The sequence below is a fragment of the Callospermophilus lateralis genome, chromosome 3, assembly GCF_048772815.1.
Source record: "Callospermophilus lateralis isolate mCalLat2 chromosome 3, mCalLat2.hap1, whole genome shotgun sequence".
NCBI lineage: Eukaryota > Metazoa > Chordata > Mammalia > Rodentia > Sciuridae > Callospermophilus > Callospermophilus lateralis.
In genome coordinates this window covers 14569321-14585404 of record NC_135307.1, presented here as the reverse complement: position 1 = coordinate 14585404, position 16084 = coordinate 14569321, and the positions used below count along the sequence as shown (strand labels likewise).

The window sequence follows — 16084 nt, the reverse complement described above, 5'->3', positions numbered from 1 at the left end:
GCCAGGCTGCTGCGTGAACTACCCCAGGAAGTAGGCTCAACCAGGGGCCCGGGAAGCCAAAGCCTTGGGCCATCCCACTGGTGAAGGCCACCTTCCCTCCACTTCTGACCTCCAGGAGATGCTGAAACCGAAACACCCGACAGCCCAGCCTCCCCCGCAGCCCAGGAGCCAAGTGGCCACTGCGCTGTCCACACAGGGCCCTGGGGAGGATTCCTTTGCCTCTCTGCCCTCCCCCTTTTTACTGCAAGGACCCTGGGGACACTCTGCTGCCACAGAAAAGAGACTCAGTGCTGATGGCATCATAGAACCACTGCAGTCGCCCTGGACGGTATACCCTGGACTTCCAGTGTATGCCAAGGTCCTCCGCCATGACATGGACACTGAAGCTGGGCCATCCTTTCTCCTGGGGAGCTGCCCGGCCTCCTCCCAGGACACGCTGGGAGCACCAGCCTCTCCTCCCCGGCTTCTCTGCAGACCGTCCCCTGGGAGGCGGAACCCACCCCAGCCCCACTGCCAATGAGACTCCTGGTTCACGCTGCTGCTGAGCCGTGTTACTAACAGCTCTTGGATCTGGGAGCACTGTACACGCCGCAGTCCTCGGTGCCCTCCTGCAGTCAGGACACCAGGAGAGAGGGACAGCGCAGTGCCTACCTGCCGGGCCCTGTCAGCCTTCAGGGCCTCCATGTCGCTCTGCAGCTGCTCCTTCTCTCGGATCAGCTCCTCGCTGAGGGTCTCCAAGTCTTGGTTGCTCTGCTTCTCTCTCTCCAGCTGGGTCTGTAACTTTTCAATCTGCAGGGCCAAAAGACCCGTTTTACTCAGTTCTCCCCCCCACCCCGATAGGAAGTGAAGCCAGGGGTGCTCTATCCATGAGCCACATCCCCAGCCCTTTTTATTTTAGTGGGTCTCACCAAGTTACTTAAGGCCTCACTAAGTTGCGATCCTCCTGCCTCAACCTCCTGAGTCACTGGGATTACAGGGGTGCACCATGGCACCCTGCTAAGTTGTTTTAAAATACAACAAAAACCTCATGGCCCTGAGTACTTAAACAGGCCTCTTTCTCAGGAAAAAAAAATAAAATTTTATATATATATATATATACACACACACACACACACACACACACACACACACACACACACATTTTCAAGATGTCATGCCCTAGGCCAGTCGGTAGTCCCCCCCAGGGACTCCACCAAGATGTAGCTGCCAGGAGCCAAGCAGACAGGGCTGCGTCAGGCCAGGGAATTGACCCAGGGCAGGAGACCAGGAACCAAGAGGTGGGTGGAAGGGATCATGCTGGGTGAAGCACCCACCACCCCTTCCAGTTTGCACAAAGGAGGGGCCACAGCAGACAGGAGAGGTGAGTGCAACCTTGGGACCTGCAGGGTGGTGACCTCCACCGTCACAGGGCTAATAAGACGACACACCTCAGGCCTTCTGAGGTGGATGCCTAAGAACCAGAGGGCAGGAGGCCACCTTCCCGTGCGTCAGTTCTTTTCCCCCTGGCCAACTCTGCATGGCCACTCACAGAGCTGTTTCCTGTGGCAGGCCCACCTGAATCTAAGAAGCCACACGTCTAGCCACCTTTCCCAGGCTACTCCGCGCCAAGACTTGGCACGACATGAGGATGGCTTCTCTCTCCCACAAGGGCAGGGCGAGGCACTCACAGCTAAAATGCTACACAACGCAGGTGCCTTGAAGAACAGGAGGGAACCTGCAGCCAGGGGTCCCAGGAGGGTCCCTTTCACGGCAGGATGGGTGTGCACCAAGTCCCGAGAGGTGAAGAACCAGCACGGGCAGGACCCCCGGACCTGGCTCACTGTCTGCAGCCCCTGTTCCTCCCAGTGCCCCTGCAACCTAGCAAATGACACTGCAGGACTTTGGCACAGGCCAGGACATGGTCAGACCCCAGAGATGCTGGCCCCGAGAGGGGACCACCAGCAAGAAGAGCACTCTTGGCTAAAACCTGGCTCTGGGCGCCCTGGCGCATCTAGGCCTCCCACAGTGCAAGTTACATGTTCCCCGACGACAAGGCCGGTCTCTATCCGCTGCCCCAGTGAGCTCACCTTCTTGCTGAGTTGGTGGTTCTCCTTCTCCAGCTCCCCGCACTTGAGGCTGCTCTCCTCCAGCACCAGGGACGCGTCCCGCAGCCCCTGGATGGTGCTCTGCAGGCTCTGGGTCTCCTTCTCCAGTTTCAGGATGCGGCTGGAGGCACACTCGTTCAGCTCGGACACCAATGACTTCCTAGAGGCTGAGGCACAAGGTTGGTCAGAGCCCTGTGCCAAGCACCCACCTCCCGCTCCTCCACCGCACCCGCGAGGCACCTAGGTGTCCCTCTGCTGGCGCAGCTGAGTCTGCCTAGGAGCTACCAGGGCCCTGGGAGAAAGCAGCTGGCAGCAGAGGGGCCAACGCACAAGCTCAAGGCTGTAAAACTTGGGCTCAGAGTGCAGCCAGGGGCAGAGCGCCCGCCCAGGACGCAAATGCCCTGGGTTGAACCCCCAGGACCACAGAAAACAGAACAGGACTCCAACTTACAGAAATCGTTTGTTTAACCAGCCTGAGGACAGGGGTGTGTGGGCACCTGAGCAGGGAGGGCACCAGGTGAGCGGGTCGGTCTGTCCAGGATAGTGGAAAGCTGTGCCCTACCGATGCCCAGCACCAACCAGCCCAGTGAGAGCCTTATCTCAGAGATCTCTTTTTGTGACTTCATGCTCATCATATTGAAGAAAAGTGAAATGATTTATGCAAATTGCTTTAAAAATTCTGAGATTATCTGTTGACTCTTCCTCTGAGCATCTCAGATGCAAGCTGTAGGAGGGGGCCCAGTTCCAAGAGTCAGGAATGGGGGTCCTCAGCTCACTCCTGCTGTGAGCAGTGCAGGACTTCAGGTAAGTCAGAGGCCTTAGGGGAGGAAAACAGCAGGCATGAGGGCCCCCAAGGAAGAGGGCGAGGCTGCTCCACGCCTGTCTGCCCCTCATTGCCTAGAGCCCCAGCATGCTCTGGCTCACACGGCCATCTCCACCAAGCCCCTGCTCCCCACCCATCACCCCAGAGGATGTGGGCAGCAGAGCGGGGGGCTTTCACAGCTGAACCCCAGTCTACAAAATGATGTGCATGTTTGGGTCCTCTGGGCAACCGTAAGGACTGACAGGTTTCTGTTTCCCTCCGTGCACTTCCATCCTCTCCAAGGCTAAAGGACAGATCCTACATGCCAGACTATCCTTAAGACCTGAACCAGCAACAGGATGCAGTGGGGGAGGTGGTGGGGCACATCCCACTCCTGGTGCCCCCCACAGGCACGGTGCCTGGAGGGCTACAAAAGAAACTAACCTAATCTAAAATACCTAAGTTAAAACTCCACTAATTCCAAATTTATCTTTCCAATGGTACCTCCGTAGCATTGTAGGGGGAAAAATGTGATGAAATACATCACTTTACCATTTTAGCCTTTTTATTTACTTAAAAAAAATTTTTTTTTTAATGTACCAGGGATTGAACACAGGGGTACTTAACCACTGAGCCACATCCCCAGCCCTTTTTAATATTTTATTTAGAGACAGGGTCTCACTGAGTTGCTTGGGGCCTCGCTGAGTTTCTGAGGCTGGCTTTGAACTCATGACCCTCCTGCCTCTGCCTCCCAAGCTACTGGAATCACAGGTATGTTCCACAGCACCTGGCTCCGATTTAGGCCTCCTTAAGTGAACAGTGGAGTGGCACTGGGACCATTCACATGTTGCTGCCACTTGGTTCTCATCTTTCCAAACCAAAACTCAAAGCATAGAGGATAGTGTTTAGGGTTCTACAAACAACAAGCAGTGCATCACTAAGACAAGCAATGGCTCTCTACCAAGCCCCCCGCTCTTCAGCATGCCTAGAAACCAGGGCAGTTGGGCACTAAGACAGCTGCCCCCTACTGAGTGCCCCGGCCAGGCCAGGGGTGGAGCCTCACCTTCTCATCTCATTTATAATTGCAGGGCCCTGTGGGCAGGTTCATTGTCCCATGGCCCACAGAAGTCAGGTACTTGCCCAGATCACCAGCTAACAAATGGAGGAGCCAGGACGTTAAGCCAGGTCCTTCTCACTCGGAAGCCACTACTCCATGTATCCAAAAGTATGTTCAGGGGTGGTGCAGGCCTGTAATCCCAGCAGCTTGGGAGGTTGAGGTGGGAAGATGGTGAGTTCAAAGCCAGCCTCAGCAAAAGTGAAGCACTAAGCAACTCAGTGAGACCCTGTCTCTAAATAAAATACAAAATAGGGCTGGGAAAGTGGCTCACTGGTTGAGTGCCCCTGAGTTCAATCCTGGGTAGCAGGAAAAGGAAAAAAAAAAGCTTAAATGTTTGAAGCCAGGCACGGTGACACATGCCTACAGTCCCACTGGTGGGAGGATCACTTGAGCCCCAGGAGCTCAGGGCCAGCCTAGGCAACATAGCAAGATCTGGTCCTCTCAACCCTCTCTGTACTAGGGATTGAACCCAGGAGCACTTTACCACTGAGCTACATCCCAGCCCTTTTTAATTTTTTGAGACAGGGTCTTGCTAAGTTGCTGAGATCTCAATAAGTTGCTGAGTCTGGCCTTGAACTTGTGATCCTCCTGTCTCAGCCTCTGAAGCTGCTGGCATTAGAGGAATCTACTAATGTACGTAACCAACAAGACCTGGTGTCTTTTAAAAAAATAAATGTTTCAAAATAACAATAAAAGGTATCTTCAGGTTTTGCTTACATTATGCAGTAATTTAGGCCAACATTGTCACTGAGAATAAATCATGGTCATTAATCTTAAAGGAGTCACAAACTCCTGAATAATCTATTTATTGGTAAAGGCCCTCCACCCCACCAGCCACCCTAGTTTCAGAGTGTTAAGAGAAATAAATCAAATACCATGAATGTATGATTTTGTCAAAATGAACCCAACAACTATATGTATAACTATAATACTCTAAAAAGAAGGGGGGGGAATTAAACCCAGAGATCATCCTAGGCAGCTTGCACCCCCTCTGGGCTCCATCAGGGGCAGAAATTCCTCCAGGTGCATTTGGACTTCAGAGGCAGGGCATCTCCCAGAGCTCAACGCTCATAGTGACAGTTTAACCAGCTGATTTCAAGTTTGGAACTGACAGGGGCTCTCAAAGAAGCGAAGAAATATTCAGCTGCTTTCCATACCCTTGACAGTATTCTTAGGAATGTTTATCAGAATTTTTAAAAGCTACCACCCAAAGAAGCCAAAAGCCCTACCGTGAAGGGCTAAGTAAATATTAACTTATAATGTCAGGTGCACAGGAATGGTGAATGTGGGCTATTTTTGAACACAGGAACTGACTTATTGTTTGCCGGGTGCTGAAGCTTCCTGCTCTAGTGCTGACTGAGGCCCCCACCCTTCCCACACCACCACGGCCATCGTCTCCAGGGGGCCAGCAGAGGGCAGCATTTCAAGCCAGGAGAGAGGAAGAGGCCAGGCAGACCAGCAGAGAACCCGGGTCTCAGGAGCAGCAGCCACTTAGCATCCCCACCAGGGAGACAGAGAACAGACTGCATCCATCTTGCCCAATTATGCAAATCAACAGAGGAAATAATGCCCAGGGTACATTTATAGTGGGGATTAGCAACCACCGGGACACTTCTGCCATCCAGGGCTTTCAGCCATCCGCGGCTTTCAGCCATCCGCAGACAGGCCTAAGATGTCCTCAGGGTATCAGCGTGCTGTAATCTGGAAGCTCCTGAGTGTCCATATGGGAAACCGGGAAACCTGGCAACACTTAATTTGTCTTTCACATCCTGACATCAAGACGACCAGACCCCTCATGTTTTCCCCGGGGAGAACCGTAATGAAACAGTTCCAAATGGCACTTGAAGGGAATCATATTTACTTGGGGTGAATGGATGGGCTGCCTCGACTGACTGAGAGCCAAGGGCCAGCTCCCAGGCCACAGTGCTACCTACCATCCGACAGTTCTGCGTTCTTGGACAGCTGCTCCAGCTCCCAGCCCAAGTGGGCCGACTCATTCATGCTCTGCTTCTGCGCAATCTCAAGGACCATGTTCTCTTCTAGCAGCTCCTCAATCCGCTTCTTATCTGTGTCCCGGTCCTAGGGCAGGAAGAGAGAAGGAATGAGGATAGGCTTGCTGGAGCACCCTGTCTGCCACCATCCTCTGGACGTGAGGGGTGGGGGATGGCATGCACCTGCTGTCCACCACAGACTGAGCTGCCTACAAATGCTCCACCGTACTGATGACAGCCACCAACCAGTATCTCGACCTGCTACCCAGGTTATGAAGAGAGCCTGAAGGTTTCTAACTGAATGCTCTCTGAATAGAGGGAGTACTACACAGGGCTGTTAGGGACAGGTCGGTGGCTCTGGAGCAGGTCGGAAGCCTTGAGAGCTGTTAAGTGTCCACTCAAGCCCACTGAGCATAGCAAGCTATCTTCCATGGTCCTGAGTTCCTGGGGCAGTGGTAGCAAGGAACCCAGTGGCGAAAACATCAGCAAAGGGCACAGTGCTTGCCCCCACCGCCCCCACTAGTCTACGCATAGCAACCACACAGCTCGCAATACCAGTTCCAGGTCGTGAAGTTTGGACTTCAGCTGCAAGTTCTCTTTCTCCAGTTCGTGGACTTTATCGCTACGGGCCCGGGCAGCGGTCAGCTGCTCCTCCAGCATGGCCTTGGTTTCAATTAGAATGATGTTGTCTTCCCGCAGCTCCTAGTGACCAAAAGCACACAGGCGCACCCTCAGAGACAGGCACGGGCTGTGGCCACAGGACTCCCAGCAGAGCTCCCTGGGCCCAGCTGGACCCCATCATCCAACTCAGAGACCAGCCTGTAACAGGGAGCCTGGGTTCCTCTGTGCATCACCCTCACCTTTCCCATGAGGCGAGGACAAACGGACCTTATCTACTTTAAAAAAAAAAATCAAGGGGTGTAAGAAAGAAAACATTTAAATTTGGAAAGGTACCACCTCCTCAAGGTCCTGGGCATGGCCCCAAGGGCCTTGACAGTGACAACCTAACTCTGCTGACAGACCTGGGACCTCTCCGGAGGCTGGCGCTCAGAGTCTATGGGGAGAGGGATCCCGGGTCGGGGTTCCACTGAATTCGACATTCTTCCTGGGATCAGGGTCCTGAAGAATGGCCTCTCAGAGGAGCTTCCATTCAACACGCAGTTGCTATTTGAGTATTGTGCACACGCACCCCTGGCAAACAGAAGTGGCTGGCGGTTTCCTGAAGCCAGGGGGTCTTAAAGAGAGTTCAGTGGCAGCACAGTAAACCAAGCAAGTGTGAGCCCTGCGGACACGCACAACCCAGGGTCTCCATTGCCACCGCCATGGGAAAGCCGAGCTGGCCACTGTCTCTGCCGGGCCCTGTCACGGCCTCCTTGGTTCCTCTGTCCCCTGGGCCCTTCCCAGCAACACTCAATATGGAAGGGGGGGGGGTCGCTGCATTTCTGTGGGGGCCCCACACAGGGACTCGTCGGGTCTCCCTGCTGGGCATGGCCTCCCCAGGCTCGTCCTGCCCCACGTTACAACAGGGACTAGCTACTGCTCCTCCAACACACGCTCCTTTTCCTTTGTGGGCCAGAATCCAAGACTCCTGGTGAGGGGAGCCACCCGCTTCTCGGCAGTGACACGGTTCTGATCAAAGCCTGGCAGCTGGGGAGAGCTTGTTGGTTAAGACTCTGGACTCACCTGAGTAACCCGTCCCTGCCCGCCCCCCAGAGGCCACTGTCCTGCCCAAAGCTCCTCACAGCAGCCCTGGGAGGGAGGGAGGGACAGTCCCTCCCTATACACAAAAGACAACTCTGGCTAGCTAATCAAGGAACAAGCCCAAAGTCACTGACCTAAGCTGAGGTTTGCCCTTGGCCCAGAGGGCTGCAGACCCTGGGGTTCCCCCACGTCCAAGGACTTCACCTCAAGGGGCTCAGGAGGTGAGAGAGGCCCGGACGTGAGCCAGAGCACATGAGGGGTTCCAGGGGGCTGCTGCCCACCCTGCTCTCACCAGTGTTCCAGCACCGTCTCCTGCCAGCACGCCCCAGCACCAGCTCTCAGGCCCCCAGTAGCCACAGAACAGCCTGCCCCGCCATGACAGCCAGCCGCAGGCAGCTTTCAGGATGCGGTCGGAGCTGCCCCTTGGAGTGCACTTGGGAATGCACTCCGGCCAGCCTGCTGAGCCAGGAGTGCCTGGCACTCATTTCCAGGACTTTCTCTCAACCACTGTGGCTGGCCTGTCCTTCTCCCCAGACTGGGAACTCTTGGAGCAAGACTGAAACTCTACTCTGCGGAGCCTCTTGTAAGTGTGCAAAACACCTGTCGGCCAAGCCACCAGTGAGGGGAACTTTGAAGGATCCGGTGATGAGGGGGACTTTGAAGGACCCAGACACCTCTAACAGCCAGGGATGGACAAAGGTGACCTTGTGGACATGTAGCCAAGAGAACAAATCCCTCCACATGCCTCGACTTCCTCCTGTACCTGGCAATGGAGAGGCCCACCCACCTCAGAAGAGCAGATCTGGAAGACACTGCACCAAGCTCCCCAAGCCAGGGGCTCCCCAGGGGCTGCTGTGCAGGAGCAAGAAGGCCAACCCTAGACAACCCCAAGGCCAGCACACCCCGCTATGGTTCTGACCACAACTAAACCAGGAGGCTATTTAGAGGCCTGACCCTGCTCAGCCAGCAGCTGAGGGGCCACATTTATGAAATCACAGGCCAGAGGGCCTATACCCAAGTGGCTTCTAATCTGCCATGGTGACTTGGAGCAGCACTCAGGCATAGGACTCTGTGGGGCACCTCTCCCCAGCTGCCATGTCAGTCACTCCACAACCCTGTAGGTCACTGTTCAACCCAGCATTGCCCACGGAGCAGCCACCAGGGCTTCCAAGGGCTGGGCTGCAGCTCAGTGGGACAGACCTGCCTGGTGTGCATGAAGCCCTGGGTTCCACCCCAGCACCACAGGAGAAAAAGGAGTTTTCCAGGGGGGTCCCAAGCTGGAGCAGAGCGTCTCCTTGCCATCGCAGAACTTAGTGAGTTCCCTGGATTGTGACATTCCCTGCTATGACAGGCCTCGGTCCCACATGAACAGTGTGAGGCTGGCCCTTGCTGGAATACAGCGGCAGCCGAGTGTCCCCTCGAGAGTGCCTCTGGCACACTGTTCTCTACACCCCCTTTCCTTGTCCTGTCTCCCCCTTCTCGTGAAGGCGCAGGCTCACGCTCATTCCCTGGCAGGCGGTCAAGCCCTGAAGGCAGCCAGTCACATTCCGATCCTCGGTCCACCTGCTTAGCAACTGCGATGCTGGGCAAGTTATTAATTAAGCTTCTTTTTTCTCATCTAAAAAAGGAGAGGAACCAATCTGGCTGCTACACCTTGCAGGGCCCAAGTGCAACACTGTAGCAGGGCTTCCCATGGCTCCTGGCTCCACCAGCGAGGTCACTACTGCTCATCTGGAAGCCTTACTGTGCACTTGCTGGGGCCAGATGTTGGGTCTTCAAAGGACCAGAGAGTAGATACTTCCAGCACTGCAAGAAGTCAGTCTATCACAACTACTCCGCCCTGCAGGGGCACCTGAGAGCAGCCAGACACAACAAACAGGGGTGGCTGTTCCAATAAAACTTTATTTGTGCCAGGCACTGTGGCACACAGCTGTAATCCCAGGGGTTCCGGAGGCTGAGGCAGGAGGATCGTGAGTTCAAAGCCAGCCTCAGCAAAAACGAGGCACTAAGCAACTCAGTGAGACCCTGTCTCTAAATAAAATACAAAATAGGGCTGGGGATGTGGTTCAGTGGTCAAGTGCCCCTGAGTTCAATCCCTGGTACAAAGAAAAAAAAAATTATTTGTAAAATCAGATGGCAGAATGGACTTGACCTATGGACTATAGTTTAGTGACCCCTGAATAGACAACATGCTGGGCCCAGAGGAATTACCGTCAGTAAGGCACAGACCCCATCTTCTCTGAGTTCACAGTCTGGCTGGGAGTCAGACAAGAAAATATATCAGGACAACACCAGTGACAAGCGCCACCCAGGCTAAGAAGGGGCTCTCCCAAGGAAAACAAAGGAGGTGGTGGTCACGGCCTGCAGAGCTCGCCCACCCACCTGATCAGCCCCCTCCGTGACGCCCAAGCCCTATGGGGCTGGATGAGTGAGCAGAGAGGGTGGGCAGGCCTAGGAGGCTCTGTGCAAAGCCCCCGCTTCCGCAGGGCCCGTCTGGCCAGAGCTGCAGGCGAGTGCTGGGCAAGGGGCGTGGGGACGGTCTCACGGCTACCTCTTCCTTAAGAGAGGCCTGATGAGCCACGGTTACAGCTGCTCTGGCAGCAGGACTGAGGGATGCACAGGGCCAGTTTGGATTTGCTGGGAGGTGGGAACATGGGCTCAGAGGATGGGGAATGCCAGGGCCTGGGCCAGGGTGGGAAGGAGCAATAAGGGAGCTGCCCCATGCTGCACAGTGACTGCGTGCCAGACAGAAGATGGGAGGGTGGCAGGTAAAGGCAAGGAACTGGGCATGCTGAGCCCCAGCTCCTGTGGGTCCTGGAGTGCAGGTGGGCAGGGGGCAGCCTACAGACTGGAGGCAGGGGACTCAAATCAGCCAAGATTTCCTAGGCAACTTCTCCCTCTGAAGGGGACAGAGATGTCCATGAGGGCTGTGGGAACCTCATGGTGAGGGTGAGCGGGCTGCCTGCATCAGGGCAGACCTGGAGGAAGTGGGCAGGGCTGGCCCCATCTCCCAGGCCCAGATGGGCAGGGCGGACCACACCCACAGCAGATCTTGCCAGCCCATCCCCATCCTAAGCAGGGCCACTGATACCTTAGGGGTGTGGCTTTGGCTGGGGGATCACAAACCCAGCTCCTGACTGCTGGGCCTTGTCAATGACCGCCCACTCCTCCAGCTGCCTCCTCACTGCCAGCACCTATCCAGGGGCCTTACCTGGGGGCTCCCTGAAGAGAGGGTGGGCTGGGAAAAGCCAACCTGCCCCTATGCCCAGATGCCAGGGCAGGAGCGCCCCACTGGCCTAGACCACATTGGCTCCTTTTATGGATAGGGCAGGACCTGCCCGACACCCAGCAAGTTGCTGTTTTCAGTCAGGACTGTGCCCAGGTGTGGGTCCCTGCCTCTTAGGCTGTTTATTTTGAAACGAGCACTTCCTAGAAAGCTGTCCATCCACACAGGACCTGGGCAAGACCACGTCCACTCTGCCTGGACACACTGCAGCACCTCAGCCTGTCCTTTGCTTTCAGTGGAAATTTTCAACCAATCACAAAATATGGGAAAGAGAACCTTCCAGGCAAAGTCTCTCTCCTCTGCCCTCTTCCCATGTGGCCCTATGAAGCGACCCCCTGCCAGAGGCCCTGAGCAGACTACTGTTTACAAAGGGAGCCGAGGGCCCCCCAGTACACGTCCTACACTTCCTCCGTCTACAGGGAGCCCTCCGCTGCTCCTCTCTGTAGCAGTGCCAACCCTTATGTAAACTACACCTACAGCCACAAGAAAGCTACCAGATCTAAAAACAAGCCATGCAGCTCTGTGTTCCACGTTGCTCTAACCAAAATCAACCTTGCCCAGAGCTCAGACCTGGGTCCCCTCCCTGCAGCACAAATGTGTTCTCCCTGTGGGGATCTGCAGTGCTGAGTTTCTCAGAGTCAGGATACATATGGGCCACCTGTCACCCCAATGAACCCAGAAGTGTCACACATGTGGAAAGCCACATGAGACGCACAATCAGGCTCCTGCCCAGGCTTTACTCCCGAGGAGGCAAGACCTCTCACTTCTCCCCAGACTGTAAAACTCTGTGTGTGTGTGTGTGTGTGTGTGTGTATGCACGTACACGCACACACACTACTGGAGATTGAACCCAGGACCTCATGCATGCTAGGCAAGCACTCTCCTACTGAGCCACAACCCCAGTCCTTTTTTTATTCTGAAACTAGGTCTTACTAGACATGCATTTTGAAAAGGCTGATCTTGACACACATCTTGAGAAATCTAGAGCCAAATCTTAGAGGTGGTTTAAACTGATGGATGTTTTTAACTTTCCCATTTAAACTGAGGTGAGTTAACAGCTTATTTAAAATGGTAGATGTCCACTGACAACTAAAAGAATATAAAAGAAAAAAGGGGGGCTGGGTTGGTGCTCAGTGGTAGCACGCTTGCCTAGCATGTGTGAGGCACTGGGCTCGATCCTCAGCACCACGTATAAATAAATAAAATAAAAGGTCCATTGACGAACTAAATATTTTTTTTTTAAATGTCCCTTCTGTCCTTTTAACTTGGATCATACTCCAGCCACCAATGTTTTATCATAAAAAACATAAAATCTACTAAAGGGTCTAAATAACTGTATCATGCACGCCTCTGCACACACCACCTAGACTCTACAACTAGCCTTCTGCTGTATGTGCTTGGTCTCGTCCTCCGTCCCTGGCTCCACCCACTTTCTCTTATTTTCTGGGTGAGCACACCTTGTACCTGGGCCTCTAATCTACAGTTATAACACCTGCAGGTCAGCCTCAGTTCAGACACATTTCTACACATTGCTGTTTTACTCACTTAAACATTATTCTTAAGGAGTCTCAGGGTGAATTAGAATGTGCACCATTGTACTCTGAAGAAGATCTGGATTTTTAAATTAAGTTGGATACATTTGAAACACAAACAGACCCATTAAAGTCACTGTGCATTTACACAGCGCTGGCCCCTTGACTCACAGCCTTCTGAGCACTAGAGGGACGGGCTGGCCCAGGCCATTGCTGCTGGGCAGAGACAGTCATCTCCATCTCCATGGGCCCAGACAGCACCTAGATCTCGTGGCAAAGCAACTGTCTCGGGGACTCTGAGTTCCAGTCCAGCACACACCTGAGTGCTCAGGGCTCCAGGGAGCCTGTGCTCCTGTGCAAGGCCTCTGCAGGTGTCTGAGAAGCCAGGGCTCCACAGCAGGACAGCAGCCACCAGCTCTGCAAAGTGAAGCCCCATGGAACCCTTCCACAAGCCTGGGCGTGGGTGCACACGGTCTGAGGCAGCTCCTGAGGCAGCTCCGTGCTCCCCGCCCTCGTGCCAAGACACTTGGTGAGGATGGCACATCACATAATCTGTGTCGCTACAACCCGCTCCAGCCTCATCTCCCACCACGTTCCCAGCACCCCAGCACCCCAGGACTGGGTGTCTGACCTCATGGCTGCCTTCTCCCTGCACACTGCTCCGTTTCTCCCTCATGGCTGTCCCCAGTTGATTGCCCCAGTTCAGGACCCCTTCCGCCATCGCCTCCCCAGGAAAGCCTTCGGAGCCCCCAGGGGCGGGAGGTGGCCGCCTCTGCCTGGCACTCAGACACTGTCCTAGCTGCAGGCTTCCTCGCGGAGGCAGGGAGCCCGTCTTCTCCAGAACTGTCTCCACTCTACCTGGTCAATGTCCCTGCAGGGAGGAGGCCAAGTCCCCCCGACAGGGAGGTTTCAAGCCTGGGAGGGACCACGGAGTGTTTGTTCTAAGCCACCTGAGCAAAGGCTGGAGACAGTCCGCAAACCTGCCTAAAGTACTCAAGGAGGAGCCACCAGTGCTGCCATCTGTCCTCACTGCCACCGGAGTCAGGAGGCCATGGGCACCCGAGAAGAGAACTCTCTCCAGGGCCCTGGACTCCGTCAGCCAGGCCCAGCTCGTCAGCTGGGAATGTCTGGGTGTCCGTAAACCCATGCACGTCACCCCCTCCCTGGGAGCAAAGATCTCATGGACGCTATCTTCTCTGGTGAATGATAAAATGGATATAAAACTTAAAAGCACTGCTGAACTCACAGGAAATTTTCATTATGAGAATTACTAATCAATACGAAAAAACTACTATCACTACACCGAAACAGGAAATTTGAGAAAATGGGAAAAGGGGTCCCCACGTAAATCCCCCCAGAAGCCTAGAGGCTCCAGCTGAAGGGGCACAGCTCACCTCCAGACCCTCTGTGCCTGGGGCAGGCGGGGCAGGCGGGGCAGGCAGGGCAGGCAGGGCAGGCCAAGGGGAGCAAGGAGGCTTGGCAAAGCCAGGAATGAATGTGGAGACCGGCCCCTAGGACCCCCCACATCCAAGGGACAGAGTATGGTCATGATCCCCGGGTGTCACACTGCACTCCTGACCCTGTTTGGGGGCTGCACACAGTCCCTGACATACAGGAGCCACCGAGGCAGGGTTTGGAAGCCGGGGCATGACGCTCCGACCCTCCCAGGCACATGCCTAGGCCCTAGGATGGTGTGTGCCAGGATTCATGCCTCAGAATCAGCAGAGCCAGTGTTTCCAGACAAAGCCAGGCCGTGGCCTGTCCTTCACCCCTTGCTCAGGCCTAGTTTGCCTTTATACAGCATCCAGGAGGACCTGTCAGCAGGGCCACTGAGAGTCACCCTGTCACCCTCATTCCTCAGGGGACACACTGAGGAACAAACTACACTCAACCTTCTCCACCCCACCTCCATCAGCCCAGGCCCAGGGTCAGCTGCAGCAACAACCAAGCCTTCAGCACAGCGGGAGTCCCACAGCAGGGGACGGACACTCCCAGGCCTGTGCCCAGCCAGCGCAGAAAGCCCCCGGCCAACAAGTCCCTCAACAATGTGCCCACACCCTGGCCTCTCCGGGCTCATGTTTCCTCAGTGGCACAAGCTCACACAGGTAACCAGTACCACCTTTGAGGCCCTGGGACGAGCGGAAGGCAAAACTCCCGTGTCTCAGAAAAGGTCCCAGAAGCCACTTCCAACATGGGGCCTCAGGGTGAGAGGTCAAAGCATCAGGGACCCTCCTGGGTCTGGGTCCCAGTTCAGCCTTAACCTCTTCACCCGTATCTACCCACAACCTCGACAGGGTTTAAAACAAGGCCTTGAGCCAGGCACATGGCAAACACCTATAGCCCCAGAACTTGGGAGGCCAAGAGGGGAGGCTCTCTGGCCCAGCAGTCCCGGCTAGCCTGCCAATACCACAGTCAAAATCAAAGACGTCAACTCACGTCAAGTCAGGTTAAGAAGCCCTCCCCCACTGAGGGTGCACCAGAATTACGGCTCAGGGACCCTCCACTTCCTCGACCTCGGTGGCACCACTACTCCTGTTTCATAGGTGAGGAAACCAAGTCTCAGAAAGTCGCCCAGAGACAGCCAAGTCTCGGCAGTGGGGAACACACAAACAGAAGGTCACTGTTGTGGCCTGAAACAGGAGAAGGGAAACCCCTAAAGGGACCAGTGTCCTTATCAACTATGTCCCTTCCTACACCCATGACAGTCAGGAGAGGCACAAGCAGGCCCTTAGGAGGACAGGCTGAGGTGCAGGGCAGCGTCCATGGCAGTCTCTGGCTCCCACCCCCGAGTCCTCCCAGGACGGCCAGTCTGAAGGCGCTTCTGCGGGCCCATCCAGCAGAGCGCCTGAAAGCCGGCCGCCTGCCCACCTCCATGCGAGCCTTGTAGAAGTCCACGTCGTGCAGCTTCTCCTTGCAGCGGACCAGCTCCATCTCCAGCCTCTCCACGCGGTTCGCCTTCTCCCTCAGTGAGTCCAGCTCGTCCCGGTAGGCACGGGCAGACCGGGCGTCGGCTGCCAGCTGGACATTCTGCAAGGAGGGCATAGGCAGGGAGCCAGCTCAGGGTCACCCCCGGACAGAGAAGGGCCAAGTCCCTAAAATGTGGTATGTCCAGGACCCTCCAGGTCCCATGGCAGGGTACCCCAGCCCCGTCCACCCAGGACACACGGCCCAGGCCTTCTGCTCACCTCCTGCTTGACCTTCTGCAGCTCCAGAACCAGCTGATCCACCTCATGCCTGGTGTCCACAAGCTGCTCTGTCTTCTCCTCACTGAAGGGGCAGGAGAGGGAGGAGGAGTGTGGGGAAGGGTCTTCCATGGCAGGCCCTGGGAACAGGCTACCACTTCCCAAGACCACAGCAAGAAAACAAGGTGACCAGGGCTTCTGGGTGTGGGAAGGGGATCTGTCTGCTTATGGGGTCTGCAAAAACGTCCCTGGGTAAAACTCATCTTCTCTTGCAAAGTTTGTAACGCTTGCCCCCAAATTATATCCATCCCACAGGGTTCCCTGTGAGCAGGCAGGACAGGAAAGGAGACCCCAGCCACAGCTGTAGGAGTCCACGAGTGGGCTGTGTG

The 16084-nt window shown here is 55.3% G+C and overlaps 1 protein-coding gene across 1 annotated transcript in view; it reads right to left on the bottom strand.

The window, feature by feature from the left end:
* Positions 1-16084, bottom strand: part of Ccdc88c (coiled-coil and HOOK domain protein 88C) — a 115082-nt gene that overhangs the window by 35620 nt on the left and 63378 nt on the right. Inside the window, exons 9-14 of the mRNA XM_076849749.2 lie at positions 15699-15780; positions 15382-15540; positions 6550-6696; positions 5938-6082; positions 2067-2251; positions 652-789 (exon numbers count right to left, since the gene is read on the bottom strand). Of these exons, the coding sequence (XP_076705864.2) occupies positions 652-789; positions 2067-2251; positions 5938-6082; positions 6550-6696; positions 15382-15540; positions 15699-15780 (856 nt within the window). The remainder of the gene's footprint in view (positions 1-651; positions 790-2066; positions 2252-5937; positions 6083-6549; positions 6697-15381; positions 15541-15698; positions 15781-16084) is intronic.